The 27602-nt window shown below is 46.0% G+C and overlaps 1 protein-coding gene across 3 annotated transcripts in view; it reads left to right on the top strand.

The window, feature by feature from the left end:
• Positions 1 to 7274: 7274 nt before the first annotated feature.
• The window catches only part of LOC137384622 (cilia- and flagella-associated protein 54-like), a 712374-nt gene continuing 692046 nt past the window's right edge, over positions 7275 to 27602 (top strand). For all 3 annotated transcript variants that reach the window (XM_068058759.1, XM_068058758.1, XM_068058757.1), the window contains exons 1-2: positions 7275 to 7511; positions 15863 to 15968. In XM_068058759.1, the coding sequence (XP_067914860.1) occupies positions 7378 to 7511; positions 15863 to 15968 (240 nt within the window). In that variant the 5' untranslated portion in view covers positions 7275 to 7377. The remainder of the gene's footprint in view (positions 7512 to 15862; positions 15969 to 27602) is intronic.

Below are 27602 nucleotides of genomic sequence, written 5' to 3'. Positions count from 1 at the left end.
GGAAGAGAAGCCATTGCAGTTGATTTTCTGGCTATGATTAGATAAATAAGACTGGAACCTGGTGAGAGCAGTCCCACCCAGCTGGATGACAGTGGAGAGGTATTGGAGGATGGTGTGGTCAATGGTGTCAAAGGAAAACTACTTGCAAACTACCTTGCACCTTTGTTTTTCTTGCTGCCTCCTCTTCTAAGGCGATAAGGCCAATTTTAACATAAAAGCAAAATACTGCAGATGCTGGAAATCTGAAATAAAAACAAGAAATGCTGGAAATACTCAGGAAGTCTGGCAGCATCTGTGGTGAGAGAAGCAGAGTTAATGTTTCAGGTCAGGTCAGTGACCTTTCATCAGAACTGGCCAGTTCACTGACCTGAAACATTAACTCTGAAATGTTAACTCGATCCGATCATATTCATGCTGGTGAGTTTGGTTAAAATTATCCCCAATATATCACATGACTAATAAAAATACTGCAATCCTTACTAATACTGAGAAATACAATATGCCAAATATAATTTTTGCATTACGTACTATATATTATAGCTTTACTAAACTAATTTAAAATGCAAGCATATTTCATTGTTCAGCCTTCTCCAAAACTGTTGATGTAGTTCTGCTCAGGAAAGTTTCTGACATTGCTGGGACTTGAATAAGTAGCACGTAAAGAAGTGATCATCAATGGTGGTCTATACCTGGCTGACTGCCTGAATCTGTCCACAGTCTTTGAGGTTACCACAAAATCACCTCAAAAACATTCTCCACTGGTCCTGGCACAACCACTTGTACTCCTTAGCAGCAAACAGAAAAGTACATCCCAAACAACAGCATGAGCTCATTTGCACTTAATGACATAAAACCTTGAAAAAAAACTTTTAATTTTCCCCGTTATTCATGCTCCATAGTTATTATGAAGTTAGTGCCTAGCTATCAGTATTGCAAAAAAATGCAAATGATGCGTCTCTCTTGCACACAGAATTTGTACACAGTAACTGTTAATCTCCTGCAACATCCTTTAAGTGAAATCTACAACTTAAGCTGGAAATCAGAAATAAAAACAGAAAAGGCTGGAAATATTCAGCAGGTCTGGCTGCATCTCTAGAGAGAGAAACAGAGTTAAAGTTTCGAGCCTGTGACCTTTCTGAGTTCTGATGAAAGGTCGTCTGTGGCTCAGTTGGTAGCACTCTTGTCTCTGTCAGAAAGTTTTGGGTTGAAGTCCCACTCTAGGGAAAGGATTTTTAGCTCCTAATGGGGGCAGGAACGGAGGTGAGGGAGCACTAAAAATAGTGCTGCTAGCCAGCATGCCGGTTTTATATCGCTGTTCCTGCTATCAGAGATTTTCCTCAGGACAAGGGAAGGCGGGCCCCTGAAACCTGCCCGATTTGGAAATAAGGCCAATTAATCCTGTTAACGAGGTCACTGCCAACTCGTTTAGGACCAAAACAGGGAGCACAGCTAAAAGGGGCACTCAGCAATTGGCACACAGGTGCCATCGGGTATGTAGAGGTTGCAGGGGGGAGTGGTCTTTATGCACTCGGGCAGTGCAGGGGGTTGTGACCCTCCTGGTATTGCGGGGCCATAAGAGGAGGGAGTTGGGGTTCCAGACATTATTGTGAGTGCAGCTGATACATGTAAGCAATAACTGGTGATGGGATTATGGTTCTCAGATATTAGATCGAGTGGCGATGAGGATCAACATCCTCAGTGGCAGAGGCCGAGCCCCGGGCATGAGAAAGGCAGAGGAGAAAGATGAGGGGCAGGAAGACAACGGAGGCCATACCCTCATCATCGGGTGTACCACTGAAGTCGGAGCTACCTGGATATGTTGGAGAAACAGTGCCGTGATTGTGCCTGTCCAGGCAGAAGGTCACTGAGATTTGTGCCCTTGCGTGGAAGACCTCACACCTTGTAGCACTGTTCACCATGCCATGCCAGTAGCCATCATAGTCACTGTTGCCTTGAACTTCCTGGCCTCTGGCTCCATCATCAGCGGACCTTTGTGGCATCTCGCAACCAGCAGCTCACCTTTGCATCTTCACAGGTCACTGATGCCCTTTTTGCAAGAGCTGGACTGTACATACAATTTCAAACAGATGTGGCCTCGTAGGCACAAAGGGCAGTGGGATTCTCCTCCATCGCTTGATTCCTGCAGTGCAGGCATCATTGATTGCACCCATATGGCCATCAAGGTACCGAGTGACTGGCCAGTGAGATTCATCAACAGGAAGGGCTTCCAATCCCTCAACCTTCAGCTGGTCTGTGACCACAACAAGATCTTCATGTGTGTGCATGCTCACTTTCCTGGCAGCTGCCATGACTCCTTCATCGTCCGATAGTCTAAGATGCCGCAGCTCTTTATTCCACCCCACAAACTGTGTGGATGGACTGTAGGGGACAAGGGACGTACCTTGACAAAAAGGCTACTCACCCTTTTACATGATCCCGAGACGGAGGCACATAGGCGCTACAACCAAAACCGTCTGCTCACAAGAATCACCATTGAGCAGGCCATCAGGCTTCTGCAGAAGCGGGTTTGGTGCCACTACATGGATCTCGCATGTTGTGCTGGTCTGCTGCGCTTTCCATAATTTAGCCCTCTGGAAAGGTGTGGACCTTAAAGAGCATGAGAGCCTGGAATGACACAGCTCATCGGAGGAAGAGGAGGGGAAGGAGAAAGATGCAGGTGTCTTGGCTGCCCAAAGAGGAGGTTGGGCCTGGCGAAGTCTCAAAGGTCTTGTCAGGATCCCATTAATGATAGGGATTACCTGATCCAGGTACGTTTCAGGTGAGCCCTTCTAACCCAGGAAGAAGACGCAATGTTGAATGGATCCATTCTTACTGCCAATGAGTCATAGAGTCATTATGGCACAGAGGGAAGCCATTTGGCCCATCAAGTCCATGCCGGAATGCATGAATGATGCAGATCTGTCCACTGACTTCCTTTGAAGACCTTTGTTTCCCTTCACCATCCCTTCCTTCTTTTCCAGTTTCACCATTAAAGAATGGAAGCTCACATGTTGGCGTCATATGTCAACATTTACAGTGTCTTCCAAAAGTTACAAAGTGCACAGTTAAAAGTGAAGCAAACCCCAGTGAACCACTATTAGCTCTGCTCTTGATCACTTCTACGTCGTGCTCCCCTTGTGGCCTCAGATGAGGTGGAGACAGCCTGCTCGCTTGTCTCTGCTGGCAGCTGAGATGCATGCGGCGGTTGTCCTTGTTGTGGAGGTGCCTGTGGGGGAGCATCTCCAGAGGCTCCTGCACTGATGTCAATGCAGGGACAGTCTCCGTCACAGGGCCCTGCTGCATGTATGGTCCCTCAGTCAGATGTCCCAAGGAGGCTGATGATGATGATGGTGATTCATGAGGGGTGGCACGCTCATCCTCTTGAGTGACTGCCTCAGCCCTTGGCTGGTGCTCTGGATAGCTGGAGGGAGCACCAGTTGGGGCACAACTGGCATCCACTCCAAACATCTTTGCGCCATCAGCCCCACTGACTGGTCAATGCTACACAGCATTGCATGCATTCTGTGTATATCAGCGTGCTCTTCCTGCATCCACTTTGAGTGCTGCCCCATATGGTTTTCCATGAGGTTGGCCACTCCCTCAATGACCTGAGCCATGGTGGTGCACATGAGCTGAATGGACCCCTCCAATCTCAACCATGACCTCTCACTGCCTCAGGGAACATGTGGTTACACATCTGTTGCTGCTGGTCTAAGCAGAGCCTGCTTTCTTGTGATTCCTGAGGCCCTGCATCTGTGCCCAGCTGAGAATGGCTGTGTCTCTCCTCCATCCTCTGAGGGCAACTTCCCACAATTGCCTCTGCCTCACTCACCTCCTCCTGTTTACTAGCACTGTGCTCTTCACCGAGTGCCACACTATCTAAGAGCAGAGAAGGACCCACTGATGTGAGTGTATCTGCACTGGTGGAGGGTGCACTTGTAAGATGTGATGGTGCTGGCTCTTGCGATGGCTCTGGTAGCATGACAGGACTCATGCATTCCCCCTCCACGTCAGAACCTGTGGGAGACACAAGAGGAGATCATGAGAACTTGTCTTTGATAGCAGAAGCCTGCTCAGATTTCCCAATGCAGCTGAGTCTTTGGCATGCTGTCGGATGGGGTGGAGTGCACTCCATCCTCTTCATCTATTGAATGCAATATCTTCTCACCCTCTCCACCAGGAATGCCCATCTCTCCTTCCCTGACGTGCTCATGCAGGGTCACCCTTGTGATTTCCATGGCTCCTTCCTCCATGGTAGTGACGACATGGAAATAGGGCACTCCTCTGCCAGTCAGAACCTTCTCCTTGGCATTGTGCACCCTTTTCTCCTGCAAAGAGATAAGGCACCTCTGGTCTTTCTGATTAATGCTAGTGGCTTATATACATAAGAAGCTGCAAGTGTCAGTGCTGGCAAGTCCTCAGCAGCACTAGGGCTCTGAGTCTTGCTGAGGGGACAGTTAGTACCCTGGGCGCAATTTCCTCCCATGTTCAGGAGCAGCATGTTCCCTCAGGCTCCTCAGCTGGAGTGTCTGCTGGGTCCGGTCTTATAGAGTTCCGCCTCCATCCCGTACCCACAACTGCTAATTGACTGCCCAACCCGTCCTCTAGATAATTAGCAGCCTGTCTCTGCAAAAATTGCTACTCACTGCTCACCACCCCTCCAACCGCCCTGGGCCCAGAAATGGTCCCAACATCAGTTTCCCAACCCTGGAGGGAAAATCCTGGTCCAGGACTTGAGCACAATAATCAAGGCTAACACTCAAATGCTGCCTTTTGGATACGATGTTAAACTGAGGCCCTGTCTGCCCTCTCAGGTGGATATAAAAGATCCCATTGCACTATTTTGAAGAAGAGCAAGGGAGTTCTCCCCGGTGTCCTGGCCAATATTTATCCCTCAATCATCACAAAAAGCAGATAATCTGGTCATGATCACATTGCTGATTGGGGGAGCTTGCTGTATGCGTTTCCTACATTACAGCAGTGACCACACTTCAAAAATACTTCATTGGCTATAAAGCACTTTGAGACATCCGGTGGCCATTGCCTTTGGTCCCTGCCACAAACTCTGTTCCCTTGCTATATAAATGCAAGTCCTTTTTTATTTTATTGATAGGCACGATTGTTTTTCAAAATTTATTTATTTGTGTTTATATCAGAATTGGTATCTTTAGCTGCATCCACCTTAGAGAAGATGGAAAATAAAAGATAAAAAAGTGTCAAGAATTTTTTTTACTGATTTGATTTGTGTTGCATGCTGGTTCAAAAATGGCAGCTTGTTGGTTTCGTGTTCCTCATTTGGTAGTTGTTCAACTTTTGATTAATTTTCTTTTTGCCAGTTGATTATTTGATTGGTGTCAACATACAAGTAGTTACTTCATTCATTCCAAATTTTTGTCCTGTCGTCCTGTGATGCTTTGGAGGTGTAGTGCCCTTACATATGACTTCACCAAAGAGGTCTTTGAAAGGTGTGATACTACTGATGTGCAGGACATAACTCTTAAAAAGTGTAGAAGTTAACTTAAGAACATCTGTTTAATGTTTTCCATCATGTAAAGTGTAACATCTTTAAAGAGGAAATCTGCATACCAGTAAATCCTCATTTCTACTTTAGAGATAGAGGCATAGAGAAAAACCAAGGACATTATGCTAAATATTTATGAATCACTGGTTCGGTTTCAGCTGGAGTCTTGAGTCCAATTCTGGCACCACACCTTAGGAAAGATGTCAAGACCCTGGAGAGGTACATAGGAACATAGGAGCAGGAGTAGGCCATTCAGCCCCTCAAGTCTGCCCCTCCATTCAATTAGATCATGGCTGATCATCTACCTGAATGCCACTTGAACGTGCTATCCCCATATCCCTTGATGTCATTAGTATCCAGATATTCATCGATTTCTGTCTTGAACATGCTCAATGATTCAGCTTCCACAGCCCTCTGAGGTAGAGAATTCCAAAGATTCACCACCCTCAGTGAAGAAATTCCTCCTCATCTCAGTCTTAAATGGCCTGCCCCTTATTCTGAGACGATGTCCTCTGGTTCAAGACTCACCAACCAGGAGAAACATCCTATCCACATCCACCCTGTCATGCCCTGTACAAATTTTATAAGTTTCAATGAGATCAACTCTCATTCTTCGAAACTCTAGAGAGTACAGACCCAGTTTCCTCAATCTCTTCTCATAAGACAATCCTCCCAACCCAGGAATCAGTCTGGTGAACCTCCATTGCACTCCCTCTATGACAAGTATACCTTCCTTAGATGAGGAGACCAAAAATTTACACAATACTCCAGGTGCAGTCTCACCAATTCTCTACACAATTGTAGGAAGACATATTTACCCCTGTACTCAAATTACTAGAATGGGACCAGTCATGAGAGATTGGAGATGCTGAAATTGTTCTCCTGAGAACAGAGAAGTTGAGGGGAGATTTAACAGAAATGTTCAAAAGGATTTTGTTAGAGTAAATAAGGAGAAACTGTTCCCACTAACAGGAGGATCAGTAACTCAGCAGAAACAAATTTAAGATAGTTGACAAAAGAACCAGAGGAAAGCTCAGGACATTTTTTTTTTAATGCAGAGTGTGGTTATATTCTGGAATGCACTCCCTGAAAAGGTACAGAAGCAGATTCAATGGTAACTTTCTAAAGGGAATTGGATAAATACTTGATAGGAAAAAAAGGCAGGACTAAAGGAAAATCAGCAGAGTGTGACGAACTGGATAGCATTTTCAAAGAGCCGCCACAGGCACGATGGTCGAATGACCTCCCTCTGTACTGCATGATTCTATGATCTGTTATAGTAAGTGTGACCATGTTAAATATTTGATTTTTATTACATTTATCTTATTTTAAACTCCGTTACCTCAGTGCTGAAACTCCACGTGCTTCCTTGATTGAACTGAAAATATTTTCCTTCCATTTAATACATCGCAGCACCTACCATTGGGGAAAAAGGTTCTAACAAATAGAAACCAACACAAACCCTGGAAGCGCAGTTCATTTTACTTATGTATCTCTTGCTTTCTGAACTGTAAATAACTGTTTGATTATGGGGTCAGCGTCCCTCGGACAGGTGATCAACTGCTCGACTTGATGTCCGCCAACCTCTGAATGACAGCGCGCTCAGCAGCTTGTGGGCGGGGCTCACATGTCCATCCGTGAGCGGACTGTTGCCGTGGAGACGGTGGGGCGGGGCCAGAGGCTTCAATCAGTCTCAGGGAATCTCAGCTTTGGAGGATTCGGCGGTTGGCAAGGGCGGGGCGGGGCGGGGCGGGGCGGGGCCGGTCTCTTAGCAACGGCTTGTTTTACAGTTGGTGCGGAGGTTTGGTCGTGGCGAAGGAGGGGGCAGGAACCCCTTCCCTACTGTTAGTGCTGCGATGGAGCCAATGCCCGCCGAGTTTTATGGGAAATTCGACCAGAAAAACCCTGTTGTATCTTCATTTGAACAAAAACTGAACGACTTTATGAAAAGTATTGGGAAGGCGACTTCCCCCGTCTCATACAGCAGAGGGTAAGACTGAAACCCACCTCCCCTCCTTATACAGCCAGAACAGATCGTGTCATATCGACTCCGCCATCGCCCACCCCGGCTTCCAGGCTCCTTCTTGTATTTTGTTAATTTTTCTGGAGGCTGTACAGATTTATATCCAATTAAAGCCAGCGGTGATCACTAATGTAGAACGTTTGTTCCTAATTTTTGGCAGACCAATCTATTTAATATATTTAAAAAATAGACATCTGCGTGCATTTTCCGCCTACAAAACCTTGCTTCCTGTTTTTGCCACACTTTAATGTCAACTTTTAGCCTTTATAAATTCCTATATCAACATTTATAATGGGAACTACCTATGTAAACTTTTCGCATTGCAATTGCACCCTGCTGCAAATTTTTGTGGTGCTGTAATGCCACAATTTTGCATCTCCTCGTCAGTAGAGCAACAACTACCTTTCAACTTGGACGGGTTGGGGTCAAAGTCAATTTACATGACGGGCCTGAATTTAGCACTTGGCATGGGCCACATTCAGTAGAAGTTATTTGGTCACATTGTCACAGGGTAAGCTAAGGCAGAACACCAAGAACTCAATACTATAGAAAGCTGAGAGCAGTATAGAAAGTGGAGGAGTGAAATCAAAAAGAAAATTAAGATAGCAAAGAGAGGGCATAAAAGAATATTGGCAAGCAAAATCAAGGTGAACCCAAAGATGTTTTATCAATACATTAAGAATAAGAGGATAGCTAAGGAGAGAGTCGGGCCCATAAAAGACCAAAAAGGTAACCTATGTGTAGGGGCAGAATATGGTGGTATGGTTCTTAATGAATACTTTGCACCTGTCTTCACAAAAGAGGGGGACGATGCAGATATTGTAGTTAAGGAGCAGGAGTGTGAAGTATTGGATGTGATAAACATAGGGAGAGGGGAAGTATTAATGGGATCAGCATCCTTGAAAGTTGATAAATCACCAGGGCCAGATGAAACGTACTGCTGTTAAAAGAAGCAAGAGAGGAAATAGCAGAAGGTCTGACCATCATTTTCCAATCCTCACTGGATATAGCTGTGGTGCCAGAGGATTGGAGAATTGCTAACGTTGTACCTCTGTTTAAAAAGGGAGCAATGGATAGACCAAATAATTAAAGGCCAGTCAGTCTAACCTCAGTCGTGGGCAAATTATTGGATTTTATTGACAGGATAAACTGTCACTTAGAAAGGCACAGGTTAATCAAGGATAGTCAGCATAGATTTGTTAAGGGAAGATCTTGTTTGACCAAATTGCTCGAATTTTCTGAAGAAGTAACAAGGAAGATAGATGAGGGTAGTGCAGTTGATGTGGTCTACATGGATTTTAGCAAGGCTTTTGACAAGATCCCCCATGACAGACTGCTTAAAAAAATAAAATCCCATGGGATCCAGAAAAATGCAACAAGGTGGATACAAAATTGGCTCATGGCAGGAAACAAAGGGTAATTGTTGACAGATGTTTTAGAGCCTGGAGGGCTGTTTCCAGTGGCGTTCCGCAGGGCTCATTACTGGGTCCCCTGCTTTTTGTGGTATAAACGATTTGGACGTCAATGTAAGGGGCATGATCAAGAAGTTTGCAGACGACACAGAGTGGTCTTGTGGCAGATAGCAAGGAGGATAGCTGTAGGCTGTAGGAAGATATTGATGGTCTGGTCAGATGGGCAGAAAAGGGGCAAATGGAACTCAACCTGGAGGTCAAACAAGGCAAAGGAATACACGATTAATGGGAAAGTACTGAGAAGTGTAGAGGAAGTGAGGAACCTTGGAGGGAATGTCCACAGATCCCTGAACGTAGCAACACAGGTCGATAAGGTGGTTAAGAAAGCATATGGAATCCTTTTGTTTCTTAGCCGAGGTATAGAATATAAGATCAGGGAGGTTATGCTGGAACTGTATAACTCATTGATTAGGCCACAACTTGAGTACTGTGTGCAGTTCTGGTCACCTCATTACAGAAAGGATGTAATTACACTCGAGAGGGTACAGAGGAGATTTATGAGGATGTTGCCAGGACTGGGAAAATGCAGCTATGAGGAAAGATTGGATAATCTGGGATTGTTTCCCTTGGAACAGAGAAGGCTGAGGGGAGATCTGATTGAAATGTACAAAATTTTGAGGAGCCTGGATAGAGTGGAGATGAAGGGTTTATTCACCTTAGCAGAGAGGTCGGTGACGAGGGGGCATCGGCTTAAAGTGATTGGTAGAAAAATTAGAGGGGAGATGTGGAACAACCTTTTCACCATGAGGGTGGTGGGGGTCTGGAACTCACTGCCTGAAAGGGTTGTTGAGGCAGAGACCCTCAACTCTTTCAAAAGGAGTCTAGATATGCACCTCAAGTGTCGTAATCTGCAGGGCTATGGACCAAATGCTGGAAGGTGGGATTAGAATAGGTGGATCATTTTTCAGCTGGCAGAGACATAATGGGCCAAGTGGTCTCTTTCTGTGCCTTAAATTTATTTAGAGATACAGCACTGAAACAGGCCCTTCAGCCCACCCAGTCTGTGCTGACCATCAGCCACCCATTTATACTAATCCGACATTAATCCCATATTCCTACCACATCTCCACCTTCCCTCAATTCCCCTACCACCTACCTATACTAGGGGCAATTTATATAATGGCCAATTTATCTATCTACCTGCAATTCTTTGGCTGTGGGAGGAAACCGGAGCACCCGGCGAAAACCCACACGGTCACGAGGAGAACTTGCAAACTCCGCACAGGCAGTACCCAGAATCAAACCCGGGTCGTTGGAGCTGTGAGGCTGCAGTGCTAACCACTGCGCCACTTTATTTATTTATTTAGAGATACAGCACTGAAACAGGCCCTTCGGCCCACCGAGTCTGTGCCGACCAACAACCACCTATTTATACTAACCCTACAGTAATCCCATATTCCCTACCACCTTCCTACACTAGGGGCAATTTACAATGGCCAATTTACCTATCACCTGCAAGTTTTCGGCTGTGGGAGGAAACCGGAGTACCCGGCGAAAACCCACGCAGTCACAGGGAGAACTTGCAAACTCCACACAGGCAGTACCCAGAACTGAACCCGGGTCCCTGGAGCTGTGAGGCTGCGGTGCTAACCACTGCGCCACTGTGCCGCCCATTGTTCTATGATTCTATGATTGTTGTAGAACCTAGCATTCATAGTCTGTACCTCTATCTCATCCAGCCTTCCGAGATTGCCGCACTCCCTCACAGAATCACAGAATCATTACAGTGCAGAAGGAATCTATTCGGCCCATCATGTCCGCACTGACTTTCTGAAAGAGCAATTCTCTCTGTTCCATTCCCCCGGCTTCTCCCCATAACCCTGCACAATCTTCCTTTTCATATAACTGTTCAATTCCCTTTTGAATGCTTCAGTTGCATCTGCCTCCACCACATTCCCAGGCAATGCATTCCAGACTTTAACCACTCGCTGCACGAGAAAGGTTTTCCTCATGTCACTTTTGCTTCTCTTACCAAATACCTTAAATCTGTGCTCTCTTGTTCTGGATCCTTTCATGAGTGGGAACAGTTTCTCTCCATCTACTCTGTCCAGACCCCTCATGATTTTGAATACCTCGATCAAATCACCTCCCAGCCTTCTGTTCTCCAAGGAAAACAGTCCTAACTTCTCCAATCCATCTTCATAACTGAAATTCCTCATCCCTGGAACCATTCTTATGAATCTTTTCTGTACTCTCTCCAATGTCCTCATGTCTTTCCTAAAGTGCAGTGCCCAGAGCTGGACGCAATACTCCAGCTGAGGCTGAACTAGTGTCTTTTACAAGTTCAACATAACTTACTTACTCTTGTACTCTATGCCCCTATTAATAAAGCCCAGTACACTGTTTGCTTTATTGACTGCTCTCTCAACCTGTCCTGCCACCTTCAATGACTTATGCGCATATATACCTAGGCCCCTTTGTTCCTGCACCCCCTTTAGAATTGTACCCTTTATTTTATATTGTCTTTCCATGTTATTCCTACCAAAATGAATCACTTTACATTTCTCTGCATTGAACTTCATTTTCCACCTGTCTGCCCATTCCACCAACTTGTCTACGGCCTTGTGAAGTTCTACACTATCCTTCCTCCTCACAGTTCACAATGCTTCCAAGTTTCGTATCATCTGCAAACTTAGAAATTGTGCCCTGTACAGCAAGGTCTAGGTCATTAATATATATCTGGAAAAAGCAAGGGTCCCAAAACTGATCCCTGGGGAACTCTACTACAAACCTTCCTCCAGCCTGAAAAACATCCATTAACCACTACTCTTTGTTTCCTGTCACTCAGCCAATTTCGTATCCATGTTGCTACCGTTCCTTTTATTCCATGAGCTATGAGTTTGCTCACAAGTCTGTTGTGTGGCATTGCATCAACGCTTTTTGAAAGTCCACGTACACCACATTAACAGCATTGCCCTCATTAACGCTCTCTGTTACCTCCTCAAAAAACTCCAGCAAGTTAGTTGATTTTCCTTTAAGAAATTCATGCTGGCTTTCGTTAATTAACTCTCATTTGTCCATATGACTGTTGATTTTGTCCCGAATTATTTTTCCTAGACGTTTTCGCACCACCGAAGTTAACTGACTGGGCTGTAGTTGCTGGGCTTATCTTTCACCCTGTTTTGAACAGGGGTATAACGTTTTCAATTCTCCAGTCCTCTGGCACCACCCCCAAGTCTAAGGAAGACTGAAAAATTATGGCCAGTGCCTCTGTGATTTCCACCCTCACTTCCCTCAGTATCCTTGAATGCATCTTTAAGTACAGATAGCCTATCCAATACTTCCTTTTTGTCAATTTTAAAGCCCTCTAGTGTCTGACTTACCTCCTCTTTCAACATTGCCTGGGTTGCATCTTCTTCCTTGGTAAAGACAGATGCAAACTATTCATTTAATACCTCAGCTATGCCCTCTGCCTCCATGTGTAAATCCCCTTTCTGGTCTCTAATCGGCCCCACTCCTCCTTTTACTTTTTATTTTTTATATGCCTATAGAAAACTTTGGGATATCCTTTAATGCTATCTGCCAGTCTCATTTCATGCTCTCTCTTTGCTTCTCTTATTTACTTTTTCACTTCCCCTCTGGACCTTCTATATTCAGCCTGGTTCTCAATAGTATTTTCTACCTTGCATCTGTCATAAGCATACTCTTTCTTCTTTATCTTAATCTCTATCTCTTTCGTCATCCAGGGAGCTCTGGATTCATTTGCCTTACTTTTCCCCTTCGAGGGGCATGGCTTGACTGTGCCTGAACTATCTCTTCTTTGAAGGTAGCCCATTGTTCATCTACTGGTTTTCCTGCCAGCTTTTGACTCCAATTTATTCTCTCCAGCTCCATTCTTACCTCATTGAAGTTGTCCTTCCCCCAGTTAATTATTCTTACCCTGAATTGCTCTTTGTCCTTTTCCATAGACAGCCTAACCTTATGATACAATGATCACTATCCCCTAAATGCTCTCCTAATGATATTTGATCCACTGGGCCCACCTCATTCCAAGAACCAGTTCTAGACGTGCCTCCTTTCTCATTGGACTAGCAACATACTGTTGTAGAAAATTTTCCTGAACACACTTTTGGAACTCTTGCCCCTGACTGCCCTTACACTACTATTATCCCAGTGTATGTTTGGATAATTAAAATCCCCTGTTATAACTATCCTATAATTTTTGCACCTCTCCCAGTAATTTCCTTGCAAATTTGTTCCTCCACGTCCTTCCCACTAGTGGTGGCCTATAGACATTGCAACCTAGCAATGCAACCGCACTTTTTTTGTTCCTTAGCTCTAGTCAAATTGATTCTGTTCTCGATCCTTCTGGGACATCTTTTTCTCCAGCACTGCAATGCTAGCCTGTTGCACATACCCGATTTGCACTGCTGTGGCAGCCCAATGGCGATCGTGTCTTAAACTGCTGTGTCACTAAGTTCCACAATTTCCTCTATGAACCTCTCCGCCTCTCTACCCGTCTCGTATAAGACAGTCCTCAAGACCTACCTTTTTGACCAAGCTTTTGATACCTGTCCTAATATTTCCTTAATAAAAACAGAAAGTGCTGGAAATACGCAGCAGATCTGGCAGCATCTGTGGAGTGAGAAGCAGAGTTAACGTTTCAGGTCTGTGACTTTTCATCGGAACTGGCAAAGGTGAGAAATGTAATTGGTTTTAAGCGAGTAAAGCGGGGGTGGGGGGGGACAAGAGGACAAAAGGGAAGGTGTGTGACAGGACAGAGAGCCGGAGAGATTAACTGACAAGATGGTCATGGGGCAAAGGCAAAGATAGTGTGCTAATGGTGTGGTGAAAGACAAAGCATTAGTGCAGAGAGAGTGTTAATGACAGAACGATGAACAGCCGTAGCCAAAAGCACATACATGAAAAACCCAGTTTAAGGCAGGCATATGGTTAAAAAAAAAATAATGAAATAAAAGAAAATAATACTCAGCAAGGGCCAGTCAGGCTCTGAAATTATTGAACTCAATGTTCAGTCTGAAGGCTGTGGAGTGCCTAATTGGAAAATGAGGTGCTGTACCTCGAGCTTGATTTGATGTTCACTGGAACAGTGCAGCAGGCTAAAGACAGAAATGTAGGAATGAGAGCAGGGGGATGTGTTGAAATGGCAAGCAACCGGAAGCTCGGGATCATGCTTTCGGACTAGGCGGCGGTGTTCACCACACCATTAGCACACTCTCTTTGCTTTTGGCCCATGACCTCCTTGTCAGACAATCTCTCTGACCCTCTGTCCTATCCCACACCTTCCCTTTTGTTCTCTTTCCCCTCACCCCCACTTTACTTGCTTAAAACCTATTCCATTTCTAACGTTTGCCAGTTCTGATGAAAGTCACAGATCTGAAATGTTAACTCTGCTTTTCTCTCCAGCTGCCAGACCTGTTGAGTATTCCTTGCACTGTATGTTTTTATTTCAGATTTCCATCATCAGTATTTTGATTTTATCCTGATATTTCCTTATATGGGTCAGGGTCAAATTTTGTTTGATAATGTTCCTGGGAAGCATCTTGAGATGTTTTACCACATTAATGGTGCTATTTAAATGCAAGTTGTTCTTGTTATGCTTCTCTTTTGGGTGTGAAACAGACCCAGGTGAATAAGAATTTCTGGTTGTGAGATCCTGCACCTAATGTGCACCTACGAATTTAAGTATGCAAAGAAGGGTCCCATAACTGTTTCATAACCCTTCTGTAAAATGTTTGAAGAACCAGGTGAAGCAAATTCCAACTAGTATTTCCAAATTCTACAAAAGCCTAGGCAGCAGTTCTTAAGGGGATTGGTGGTGGCTAGTGAAGAAATAGTAAGGAAAATGTTTTTTACTTCCCCTTCTGTGAAGCCAGGAGGAACATAGAGGAATAGTGCTCCTCCCAGCTCCACAGCACTAGTGTGGAACTCGGCCAGCTCATACTCATTCCTCCTGAATCTCAATCCTCCATGTATTTGAGCTTGTGATGTAAAATCGGGGCTGCAGCTGCTCATGTGCAGTGAGAATTCTCCTTCTTGGTCCTCCAGTTCCCCATTCACCCAAAGTGCTAACATTCCTTCATTATACCCACAGTAAAGGCTCCAGGTTTCGCTCACCCCATTACTGGCTGCTCCTCTCACAGCCCACTCCCAGTCACTATGTTGTTGTTGCTGCTCCTCATAGCTCTGCAAGAAATGCCGGGCCCCATTCTCTAGTCCCTGCCTTTCCTCTGTCCATCTGTCCAAGTGCCAATTGCCCTGATGCTCAGTCCATAGTCTCCCTCTCACCTCTCACCTGAGCCCCATTCTTTTGACCCCCATTCCTAAGTCTCCTTCCCACCCCTACGACCCATCTCCAACCCCCAGTTCCTTGTAAGGTTCTCTCCTGACCCCAAGTCCCCTGTAACCCTCTCCCCCGACCCCCTTAGCCTCCTGTCGCCCTCTTCTCAAACCCCAGTTCCCTGCCACCTTCTCCCCTTGCCCCTGTTCAATCTCCAGCTATTGGTAAACAGGTTTTCCTAATCTATCTTATGATGGTTCAAAAATATCTTCATAATTTTTCTCTTCTTCATCTCCCTGATCTCTCAATTCCACCGCACCAAAATGCCGATCCCCAGAATCACATTTGTGTGCCCTGGTTAAATTATCTCCCACTCTCTAATCCCACTTCACTTGAAGATGCTTGCTCTTGAGTCTCTGTGTGCAATTCAACAGGAGATCAACTAGTATTTTAAATGTGTGAGTTAATGGAACATTTTTAATAGCAGTAGCATGAACACCTACGTATCTATTTGTTTGTCCCAAAATTGAAAGTTAAGATGTCTGTTTCCCCGACCCCTGCCAAAACAGATTAATTATTAGCATTGCTTCATTTTAATTTGTTAGAGCCAATGTCTTATTTCGCATCTGGAACAAGTATGAGAAACTGTTACCAGCTCGTTATTACCAAGAGAAATTGCTGAAGGTTGGAGGTTTTCTTGCAGAGCTGAAGGTACATCTGTTTGAATTAACTAATTGATAAAATCAATACATAATAAGATATTTATATTTGAAATAAAATGTTATTCCTGAAATTGTCTACACAGCTGTTTTAAATGACTATCTATATTGGATAAATATGTGTTAGGTTGGCTCCACTTTGTTCACTATGTCAGAAGATTTTGGGTACCAATCCTGTCATTTCAGTGCACAAATGTGCTTTTTCAGATGAGACAATAAACTAAGCCCTGGCACTATTTAAAGAAGGAACAGAGAGATCTTCTAGTTTCCTGGCCTACATTCCTCCTCCAGCCCATACTAACAAGAACAGATTGTGGGACCTTGTTTTGTGCATATTTACTGCAGTGTTCCCTACATTACAACTTCAAAAGTAATCAATTTGTTGGGAAACACTTTGGATATCCTGAGGATGTGATAAGCCCCCACAGAAATATAGGCTGGGAATTTGTCAGTGCATTGGAGACAGGCTAGGAAGCGAAAGGGATGGGGCAATGGCGGCAGGCTGATGTGTTTATGTCGTCAGGATATATTCCCCGGGCGGCTGGGCTGGCTGGCGGAGGCTGCGCTCAAAGGTGCCGGGAAGATAATTAAGCCTGTTAAACAGGCAATTGATTGCAATTTTGCTAATGCTTTTCCATTTTGCAAGGGGTACACAAGAACAATAGAGCATTCAAGCCTCACCAGCTTAAAGGATGCGGGAGCTCAGCGGAAGGTCTGTCTTGGCTGAAGTCAACAACCATTGCGAGAAGTAGTGTGGTTTGGCATGGAGAATGAAACTGAGTAGACAGTAGCTGTAGCAATATGGAGGCAAGCCAAACATGGCTACCAGAGTGGAGACATTTTGGTTGTGTGCCCTTTCTGAGTTGGCACTTGTATGTACAGAGTAAGAGGGAAGGGGTGGGAGACCCTGAGAAGTAAGAACAGCGATTTGCTATGGGCCTCATTCAGTCAGGCCTAGAGACTTCCAGTGAGGAGGAGCATCTGAGAAGGAGTGAGCTGCTGCCACTGTGAGTAGGGCAGCAGCACCCAGAGGAGCACAAGGATCATGAGGCTGGAAGGGAGCAGGGAAGAGGAGGATGCAGAGAGGCGTGCAACCATCCTCTTGTGCGCAGAAGATGGTACCTACCATCAGACACTCTGCTTCTTGCAACTGTCAGAACAGCAGTGTTGCTGAAGATTGTGCCTGTTTAGGGAGGAGGTCACTGAGCTGTGCACCATGATGGAGGAGGAGTTGAGACCAAGGGGAAGTGGTGGGCACCCATTGCCTGTGATGTTGATGGTCACCGTAGTGCTGAATTTCTACACTTGGATCATTCTAGCGATCGTCTGGAGGTATCTGTAGGATCTACCAGACTGCGGCTCATTATGGCATCAAGATGGTCAGCAGTGTCATCTTCAATGGAATGTATAGGAGATGGTTTTCTAGAACAGTATGTTGAGGAACCAACTATTTTAGATCTAGTTTTGTGCAATGTGAAAGGGCTAATTAATATTCTCATTGTAAAGGGGCCTCTAGGGAAGTGTGACCATAATATGATAGAATTTTACAATAAGTTTGAAAGTGACGTAGTTCAATCAAAGCTAGGGTCTTAAATCTAAACAAAGGAAACGACAAAGGTATGAGGGGCAAATTGGCTGTGGCAGATTGAAAAACTACATTAAAAGGTATGACGGTAGACAAGCAATGGCTAGCATTTAAAAAATTAATATGTGTAATTAATAGTTACAACAAATTTACATTCCTTTGAGGCACAAAAACCTAGCAAGAAAGGTGATCCAACCATGGCTAGCAAGAGAAGTTAAATAAAAGCAAAATACTGCGGATGCTGGAAATCTGAAACAAAAACAAGAAATGCTGGATTCACTCAGCAGGTCTGGCAGCATCTGTGGAAAGAGAAGCAGAGTTAACGTTTCGGGTCAGTGACCCTTCTTCGGAACTGACAAATATTAGAAAAGTCACAGATTATAAACAAGTGAGGTGGGGGTTGGGCAAGAGATAACAAAGGAGAAGGTGCAGATTGGACCAGGCCACATAGCTGACCAAAAGGTCACGGAGCAAAGGCAAACAATATGTTAATGGTGTGTTGAAAGACAAAGCATTAGTACAGAATAGGTGTGAATAGACTGAATATTGAACATCAGCAAGTGCAAACCTGAAGAAAAACAACCTGAAAAAAACAGTGGGTAAGCAAACTGAACAAACTAAGATGAAATGAAATAAATGCAAAAAAAGATTGTAAAAAATGTAAAAAGGAATGTAAAAAAAAAAGGAAGAAAAAATAACTAAAAATGAAAGTAAAGTGGGGGGCTGTCATGCTCTGTAATTATTGAACTCAATGTTCAGTCTGGCAGGCTGTAGTGTGCCTAATCGGTAGATGAGATGCTGTTCCTCGAGCTTGCGTTGATGTTCACTGGAACACTGCAGCAATCCCAGGACAGAGATGTGAGCATGAGAGCAGGGGGGAGTGTTGAAATGGCAAGCAACCGGAAGCTCAGGGTCCTGCTTGCGGACTGAGCGGAGATGTTCCGCAAAGCGGTCACCCAGTCTGCGCTTGGTCTCCCCAATGTAGAGGAGACCACACTGTGAGCAGCGAATACAGTATACTACATTGAAAGAAGTACAAGTAAATCGCTGCTTCACCTGAAAGGAGTGTTTGGGGCCTGGGATAGTGAGGAGAGAGGAGGTAAATGGGCAGGTATTACACCTCCTGCGATTGGAGGGGAAGGTGCCCTGGGACGGGGACGAGGTGGTGGGGGTAATGGAGGAGTGGACCAGGGTGTCGCGGAGGGAACGATCCCTTCGGAATGCTGACAGGGGAAGGGAGGGGAAGATGCGACTGGTAGTGGCATCACGCTGGAGGTGGCGAAAATGGCGGAGGATGATCATTTGGATATGGAGGCTGGTGGGATGAAAAGTGAGGACAAGGGGAACCCTGTCACGGTTCTGGGAGGGAGGGGAAGGGGTGAGGGTAGAGGTGCGGGGAATGGGTCGGACACGGTTGAGGGCCCTGTCAACCACAGTGGGGGGAAATCCTCGGTTGAGGAAAAAGGTCATATCAGAAGCACCGTCATGGAAGGTAGCATCATCAGAGCAGATGCGTCGGAGACGGAGAAACTGGGAGAATGGAATGGAGTCCTTACAGGAGGTAGGGTGTGAAGAAGTGTAGTCGAGGTAGCTGTGGGAGTCAGTGGGCTTATAATGGATATTGGTAGACAACCTATCCCCAGAGATGGAGACAGAGAAGTCGAGGAAGGGAAGGGAAGTGTCAGAGATGGACCATGTAAAGGTGAGAGAAGGGTGGAAATTGGAAGCAAAGTTGATAAAGTTTTCTAGTTCGGGGCGGGAGCAGGAAACGGCACCGATACAGTCATCAATGTACCGGAAAAAGAGTTGGGGGAGGGGGCCTGAGTAGGACTGGAACAAAGAATGCTCGACATATCCCACAAAAAGACAGGCATAACTAGGACCCATGCGGGTACCCATAGCGACACCTTTTACTTGAAGGAAATGCATGGAGTTGAAGGAGAAGTTGTTCAATGTGAGAACAAGTTCAGCCAGGCGGAGGAGGGTGTTGGTGGATGGGGACTGGTTGGGCCTCTGTTCCAGGAAGAAGCGGAGAGCCCTCAAACCATCCTGGTGGGGGATGGAGGTGTAGAGCGATTGGACGTCCATAGTGAAGAGGAGGCGGTTGGGACCAGGAAACTGGAAATTGTCAAAATGACGTAGGGCGTCAGAAGAGTCACGGATGTAGGTGGGAAGAGACTGGACCAGCGGAGAAAAGATAGAGTCTAGATAGGAAGAAATAAGTTCAGTTGGGCAGGAGCAGGCTGACACAATGGGTCTGCCAGGACAGTCCCGTTTGTGGATTTTGGGAAGGAGGTAGAAGCGGGCTGTCCGGGGTTGCGGGACTATGAGGTTGGAAGCTGTAGAGGGAAGATCTCCAGAGGAGATGAGGTCAGTGACAGTCCTTTGGACGGTGGCTTGATGTTCGGTGGTGGGGTCATGGTCCAGAGGGAGGTAGGAAGAGGTGTCTGTGAGTTGGCGTTGAGCTTCTGCAAGGTAGAGGTCGGTACGCCATGCAACAACAGCACCACCCTTGTCTGCAGGTTTGATGACCATGTCGGGGTTAGACCTGAGAGAACGGAGTGCCTCAAGTTCAGAGGGGGACAGGTTAGAGTGAGTGAGGGGGGCAGAGAAATTGAGACGACCAATGTCTTGCCGACAGTTTTCAATGAAGAGATCAAGAGCGGGTAAGAGGCCAGGGTGAGGGGTCCAGGTAGAGGGAGAATGCTGGAGGCGGGTGAATGGGTCTGCTGGTCGGGGGGAGGTCTCCTGGTCGAAGAAGTGAGCCCGGAGGCGGAGGCGACGGAAGAAGAGCTCAACGTCATGCCGAGCGCGAAATTCATTGAGGTGGGGGCGTAAGGGGATAAAACTGAGACCTTTGCTGAGTACAGAATGCTCAGCATCAGAGAGGGGGAGGTCAGAGGGTATAGTGAATACACGGCAAGGGGTCAGATCAGAAGGGGTGGGGTCAGAGGGAAGTGAAGCGGGAGGAGGATCTGGAGGGGCATTAGTCCCCATCAGCTGCTGGAGCTTGCGTTCCTTAACACCTGAAAGGAAGAAAAAAAGTTTTTTGTTAATGCGTCGGACGAGACGTAAGATGAGATGAAACTGCGGAGTAGAACAGCTTTGAGATAAGGTGAGACGGTGCTGCTGGAGAGAGAGGTCCAGTGTGTGCATATGGCGGCGCATAGCACTGAGTGTGGATCTCAGGATGCGGCGAGAGTAGCAGTCCGAGGAACGTTGTATTTCTCGGAGATACCTGTGATCCTGGGTGGTTTCAAAGCATGATGGGTGAAACTGCAGTTGGAATCCACGTGGAATCAGTCGGAGCCGGAGACAGTCACTGAGGAAGGAGATGTGGCTGTGAAAACGAGTTTTGGTAGATACCTTATCAAACACCAGGAGGGAAATAGAAAGCAATGAAGGTGAACAAGGTAAAAGAGACAAACGAAAATCCCGTCGGAGAGAAGAGCAGAACTTCTTCAAGGTAGGCATTCCTGGAAGAGAAGTGGCAGTGAATTAAACACTAAAATAAAAGCAAAATACTGCGGATGCTGGAAATCTGAAACAAAAACAAGAAATGCTGGATTCACTCAGCAGGTCTGGCAGCATCTGTGGAAAGAGAAGCAGAGTTAACGTTTCGGGTCAGTGACCCTTCTTCGGAACTGACAAATATTAGAAAAGTCACAGATTATAAACAAGTGAGGTGGGGGTGGGGCAAGAGATAACAAAGGAGAAGGTGCAGATTGGACCAGGCCACATAGCTGACCAAAAGGTCACGGAGCAAAGGCAAACAATATGTTAATGGTGTGTTGAAAGACAAAGCATTAGTACAGAATAGGTGTGAATAGACTGAATATTGAACATCAGCAAGTGCAAACCTGAAGAAAAACAACCTGAAAAAAACAGTGGGTAAGCAAACTGAACAAACTAAGATGAAATGAAATAAATGCAAAAAAAGAGAAGTTAAATATTGTATTAGGTCAAAGGAAGAGGCATTTAAAGTTGCTAACAATGTAGTAAGCCTGAGGTAGGGAGTATTTTAGCATGGTTGCATTTACTGACAATGCAACCATTAGGTGGCATAGTACTAGCACATGCGCAAATGCAGCCTCTTCCACTGAAACGTCATTGTCTGTGACGTTTAGGCAGCTACCAGTATTAAAGATGGCGCTGTTCAAATTATCACAGAGAAACAAATTCAACTCAAAAATCCCCTCAATAGTTGCCATCCCCACCTTCATCCCATCCACAACAGTCCCCGCAACCTCCTGCCATTGCCCTTCTCTCTATCTTTCCTACCTACGCCTGTCTTCTCACCGCTGGCTCCCCGCTGCCTTCCCTTAAGCGCTCGCTACAGCCTTGCTGTTTCCCCCCACTGCTCAGCTGCTCACTCCAGAGATTGCCACTTCTCCTCACCCCCTTCCCCTCCCCTTGGCCGATTGTTCCCCGCACCTCGCTTCCCACCACCCCCCCCCCCCCCACCGCTCTCTGGCCGCTCGCTCCCCGCCACCCTACGTCTGCACGTTCGATTGTTCTCCGTGCGTTGCCCGAAGAAGCAAGGCAGGCCATGAGGGGTGATGGGGTAACGTAGGAGTGAGTGGCCCAGAGGAGAGAAAGCGGTGCGGCCTTGAACTGGCAGCTGGAGTTGTGGGGGCTGGGTAGCGAGTGGCCGGGGTGCGGGGGAGCAGGAAGCAGTGAATAATCAACCTAGGGAGGGGGGAGCAGTGGCGAGGTCTGGAGCAAGCAACTGAGGGGGTTAAGCGGGGAGTGGGGAGGGGGAGAAAGCGTTGAGGCCTGGAACGAGAGCAGCCAGTGAGGTGGAAGCGAGTAGTTGAGTGGGGGGATACGGCTGAGGGGAGCGTGTAGCTGAGTTTGGGGGAGCGAGTGAGGGAGATAGAGCTCCAGCCTCAAAGTCCCCCATTCAACGCTCGCTCCAGTCTCTCTTCTTTCCACTTTCAGACGACCGACCAGCTGAGTGGGAGGCGCGGATACGCAATGATGTTGGCATTATGTGATAATATTGGTGTTACGCGATGTCGTTTTCCCGCACATGGGCCAATTAGTCCTGGCAAAACGCAGGCTGCGCGTGCGCAGCATCTCACTGAGAGCAAGAGTCCGTTTGCACATGTGCACAGCTTGGAGTGCTCTGTTATCGTCGGCTGGCTGCTGCGTCGTCAGGTGTCTCTTACTTTTAGAATTCAGCAAAGGAGGACCAAAAAATTGATAAAGAGAAAATAAAATATGAAAGTGAACTGGCAAGAAACATAAAAACTAACCTAATAAGCTTCTATAGGTATGTAAAAAGGAAAAGATTAGCAAAGACAAATGTGGGCCCACTACAGGCAGAGACAGGAGGATTTTAGTTTAGTTTAGAGATACAGCACTGAAACAGGCCCTTCGGCCCACCGAGTCTGTGCCGACCATCAACCACCCGTTTATACTAATCCTACACTAATCCCATATTCCTACCACATCCCCACCTGTCCCTATATTTCCCTACCACCTACCTATACTAGGGGCAATTTATAATGGCCAATTTACCTACCAACCTGCAAGTCTTTTGGCTTGTGGGAGGAAACTGGAGCACCCGGAGATAACCCACGCAGACACAGGGAGAACTTGCAAACTCCACACAGGCAGTACCCGGAATCGAACCCGGGTCCCTGGAGCTGTGAGGCTGCGGTGCTAACCACTGCGCCACTAAGGAAATGGCAGAAAACTAAACAAATACTTTGGGCTGGAATTTGTTCTCCCCAGGCGTTGAGTTCTGTGATGCGGAGGGCCTGAAGATGGCTCCAGATGAGACCCGCCACAGACCTTGGTGCCATGAGGGCCAGGCCCTCTCCTCCCGGCAGCAGTGAGGCTCCGTGGTGGCACCCCCTGCCACTGGGCAGTGGGACCTCAATTAAAATAATCAAATCAATAAAATGAATACATTTAAGTAGACTCCCCTGCAATCTTGAGGGCCCGCCACGATCTTCAGCGCAGTGGCCGGCACTCCAGCATCTTCAAATCCCTGTCCAGGAAAAGGCAGCGCCACACTGATGGGGAGGAGGGAGATGGTAAGATTTTCAGTGTGGGGTGGGGTGAGGGGGGAAAGCGGTCAAATAAATGTAATGGGTATAGAAGATGGTGGGAAGGGGTGACGTTTATACTTTGTGCAGCTTGCGAAGGGAAAGGTCAGATGTAAAAGCTAAGTGTTTTGCGGGGGAGCGGGGTGAAGGGCAAATAGTTACTGTAATTGTGATTGGGTGTTCGGAAATTTGCGTTATAAATGTATTTATTTAATTTTGGGAGGTTACTTCTTTAAAAATGTAAATGTGCCGGCAGGGCTGGCTGCCTTTAAAAATGGCACCAGCACCTGCGCATAGGCAGCAGATGCAATTATGACGACGGACAGCCCGCCCCTTCCATGTTAAATGAGCTGCAGCGAGCTCTTAAAATCCATCCCTTTGTGTCTATCTTCAAGGGGGAAGATACAAAAAACCTCTCAGGAATATTAGAGTGAGGAAATGAAAGAAATTAGTACTAGTAAATAATTGCTGAAAATAGAGACGCGTTGTCGAAGCTTTTCGTCTTGCACTCATCAGGGCAATCTGCAAGAATACCAATGTAAGGGAAAAGAACAATTTTATATTGCATGAGAAGAGAGTGCTGATTGGTTGGCAAGTGAACTCTGATTGGTAGAGGCGTTGCCATGGAGAATGCACCAGTTTATGTGACTGACAGTTAACTGTCAAGCTTTGTTTGAAATTTAAACCAGGCAGCTTGACTCTGATTGATCAAGACAGGAATGGTGGCAGATCATATGCGGAGAGAACATCTGCAAGACAGGATAGCAAATGCAACAAAAGGTATGCCAACATACTACAAAAGCCCAAGCAGGTACATCAGGTCAGCAGAGAGATAGATTGTCAGGAGGACAGGGTTGAAGAAGGCATTCGTGCAAACAGTGAACATGTATTCCATGTAGTTCATTTTGATCAACATGTCAATGCTATCATGCAATCTGAGGCATTTGTCATGATTGGAATTATATGTTTGCAGGAAAGTGGCAAGCATAAGCTCAGAGTAAAAATTGACATCGGAGCAAGTGCAAATATTCTGCCACCCGTATACTGAAGGACATGTACTTAAAGAAATGGGGATCTGTGGTGCCGATCTGAGGAAGGCTGCTCTTGCTATAGAGGGAGTGCAGCGAAGGTTTACCAGACTGACTCCTGGGATGGCGGGACTGACGTATGAGGAGAGATTGAGTTGGTTAGGATTATATTTGCTGGAGTTCAGAAGAGTGAGGGAGGAGCTCATAGAAACCTACAAAATCCTAACACGACTTGACAGGGTAGATGCAGGAAGGATACTCCCGATGGTGGGGGAGTCCAGAACCAGGGGTCATAGTCTCAGGATACAGGGTAAACCTTTCAGGACTGAGATGAGGAGAAATTTCTTCACCCAGAGAGTGGTGAGCCTGTGGAATTCGCTACCACAGAAAGCAGTTGAGGCCAAAACATTGTATGTTTTCAAGAAGGAGTTAGATATAGCTCTTGGGTTTAAAGGGATCAAAGGAAAAGGGGGGAAAGTGGGAACAGGTTACTGAGCTAAATGATCAGCCATGATCATAATGAATGGTGGAGCAGGCTGGAAGGGCTGAATGGCCTACACCTGCTCCTATTTTCTATGTATCTAACCCATCACAGCTAGGCTGACTGCCTACAATGGTTCTTGTGCATTGGAACGATAACCTTGAAGTGCAGCTATGGGAACTCCGATTGGCTACCCCAAATGTTTTATATTGTAGATACAACTGGACCAGCTGTCAAGAGTGATGCCATATTGCACGTGAGGGAGGATGCAGTTGTGTGTTGGCATACCTTTTGTTGCGATTGCCATCTTGTCTTGCAGATGTTCTCTCTGCCACCATTCCAATATGCTGAGGTTTACGAATCGTCACAATACATGATGTTAGCACTGCAATGAAAGGCACAGACGATTGCAGCACAGAATGCATTGCGTCGGTTAGAGACCTGAAACTACTTTACCCAGACAGGTTTGATGCAGTCGGTGATTTCAAGGGTGATGCCACATTGCTCGTGAGGGAGGATGCAGTTCCTACTGTCGACGCCCAAGGAAGTGCAGTGTGCACTTGCAAGCGAAGCTTAAAGTGGAGTTGAATGAGATAGCGTGCAATGGAGTCATTCGCCGAGTGCACTTGCCTGCTGAAGAAAGATGGCAATCTCAGGATTTGATTAGACCCGCGGCAACTGAATTTAGCCCTCAAGAGATGACCGCATAAAATCCTGACCCTGGAGGAGCTGTTTTCTAAGTTTACTGGTGCTAAGTATTTTTCAAAGCTCGACACGAAGCATGGTTACTGTCCACTTAGCCAAGAAGTCACATGAATTCACAACTTTTAGAACACCATTCGGGGGATAATGTCTCAGATGGTTACCTTTTGGTCTGTGCACCAACAATATATGCACAGGATTACGGAAAATGTCCTGGGCTGTATCTGTATAGCTGATGATATTGTGGTGATGGGGCGGACCAAAGCAGAGCGTGACCGAAACTTGCATTAGCTAATGCTGGCTGTTCGTCATGAGGGCCTTGTGTTTACTAGCAAGAAGTGCCAGGTCAACGTTGGGCACATCAAGTTCTTTGGGTTGATATATTCCACCACAGGAATACACTCAACCTAGATAAGATCGAAGATGTCAGAGCCATGCCAACTCCATGGGACCGGGAAGACCAATGTCTGTTCAACGTTTTGGCCCTATACATCCCCAATTTCGCTGAGTGAACTGCACCATTTAGGGAACTACTGCATAAAGATACCCCTTACTTGTGGCTGGAAGACCACCAGCAGGTGTTTGAGTACTTAAAGTTAGCTCTGTAAAGGCAGGGAGCATGCTGCAGTATTACGACCAGACGAAAGAGACCATGCTTGAGGTTGACGCGTCCCCGAAGGGATTAGGCGCCTGCATCATGCAGGAAGGGAAGCCAATCGCCTTTGTGTCTGAGAGTTTGTCACAAACCCAATCCAATTATTCTAACATCAAACGTGAAACCTTGGCTCTATTTTTTATTATCGTTAGGTTTCACACCTACTTGATCGGAAAACATTTTACCATGGAGACTGACCACAAACCACTTGAAACCATATGGCGCAAACCATTTACGAGTGCTCCTCTGCAGTTGCAGAAACATTTGGTGTAGGTCCAGGGCCACGATTGTGACATCAGATATAAACTGGGCAGCAAAATGCATAATTGGACACCTTGAGCAGGTTGCTTAACCCAAATAAAGATTCAGATGTCTCCCTAGTTTTGCAGGTCCACAGTGTGGATACTGAGATTGAGGATGTCCTGAAGATCGACCTCATGGGTTTTGGATAGTGTCATGAAAGTGTTTTTTTTGTTGTTTAAAAACTAAAGGGGGTCTTTGTGCCTTTAAGACTGAAAGAAGTTTAATATTCTCTGAAGACTGTGTGTGCGAACTACAAGCCTGTTCCTAAGCAAAAGCAAGAGAGATACAGTCACATGCCGTATTGTATCAGTTTGACTGTGTATTAACACTGGATAGAACCGGTTTGATCTGGCAGACCAGTGAAGCGTGCTTTCCTTGAAGGCAAAAGTTGTCTCTCTCAGCAGAAAATCTACATTGGCCGACAGGCTGTGTTTCGCCTAAAGAGGAAAAAAACCCTGGAAAGGAATCTTTGCATTATTGGAGGTAGCAAAGTCCTTTTTACTTCCAGTCTCTCAGAGGTCGCTGCCTCAGGAGTGACTTTCTGTTGTATTTTCTGTTTCCGGGAGTTCTGGAAACTCAGTAAAGTTTCTTCTGATAGACTGCTAATTCAAAATCTAAATAGACTTGTTGTTATAGTCCTTGTTGAAAGATCTGTGTGACGCCTACTGCAGCCGAAGTGCTGTGAACGTCTATCCATTACAGACTGTTCATCAAACTCACCTGGAGACTTTGGGTGGCATCTGACTATTTGACTCTGGAACACCTCACCAAACCAGGAACGTAACCCACCAAGACTTACAACCCAGTTGTTTTATT

Source organism: Heterodontus francisci, chromosome 27 (assembly GCF_036365525.1).
Source record: "Heterodontus francisci isolate sHetFra1 chromosome 27, sHetFra1.hap1, whole genome shotgun sequence".
Classification (NCBI taxonomy): Eukaryota; Metazoa; Chordata; class Chondrichthyes; order Heterodontiformes; family Heterodontidae; genus Heterodontus; species Heterodontus francisci.
The sequence above is the reverse complement of the archived record's forward strand: the minus strand, read 5'-3'. Positions and strand labels throughout refer to the sequence as shown.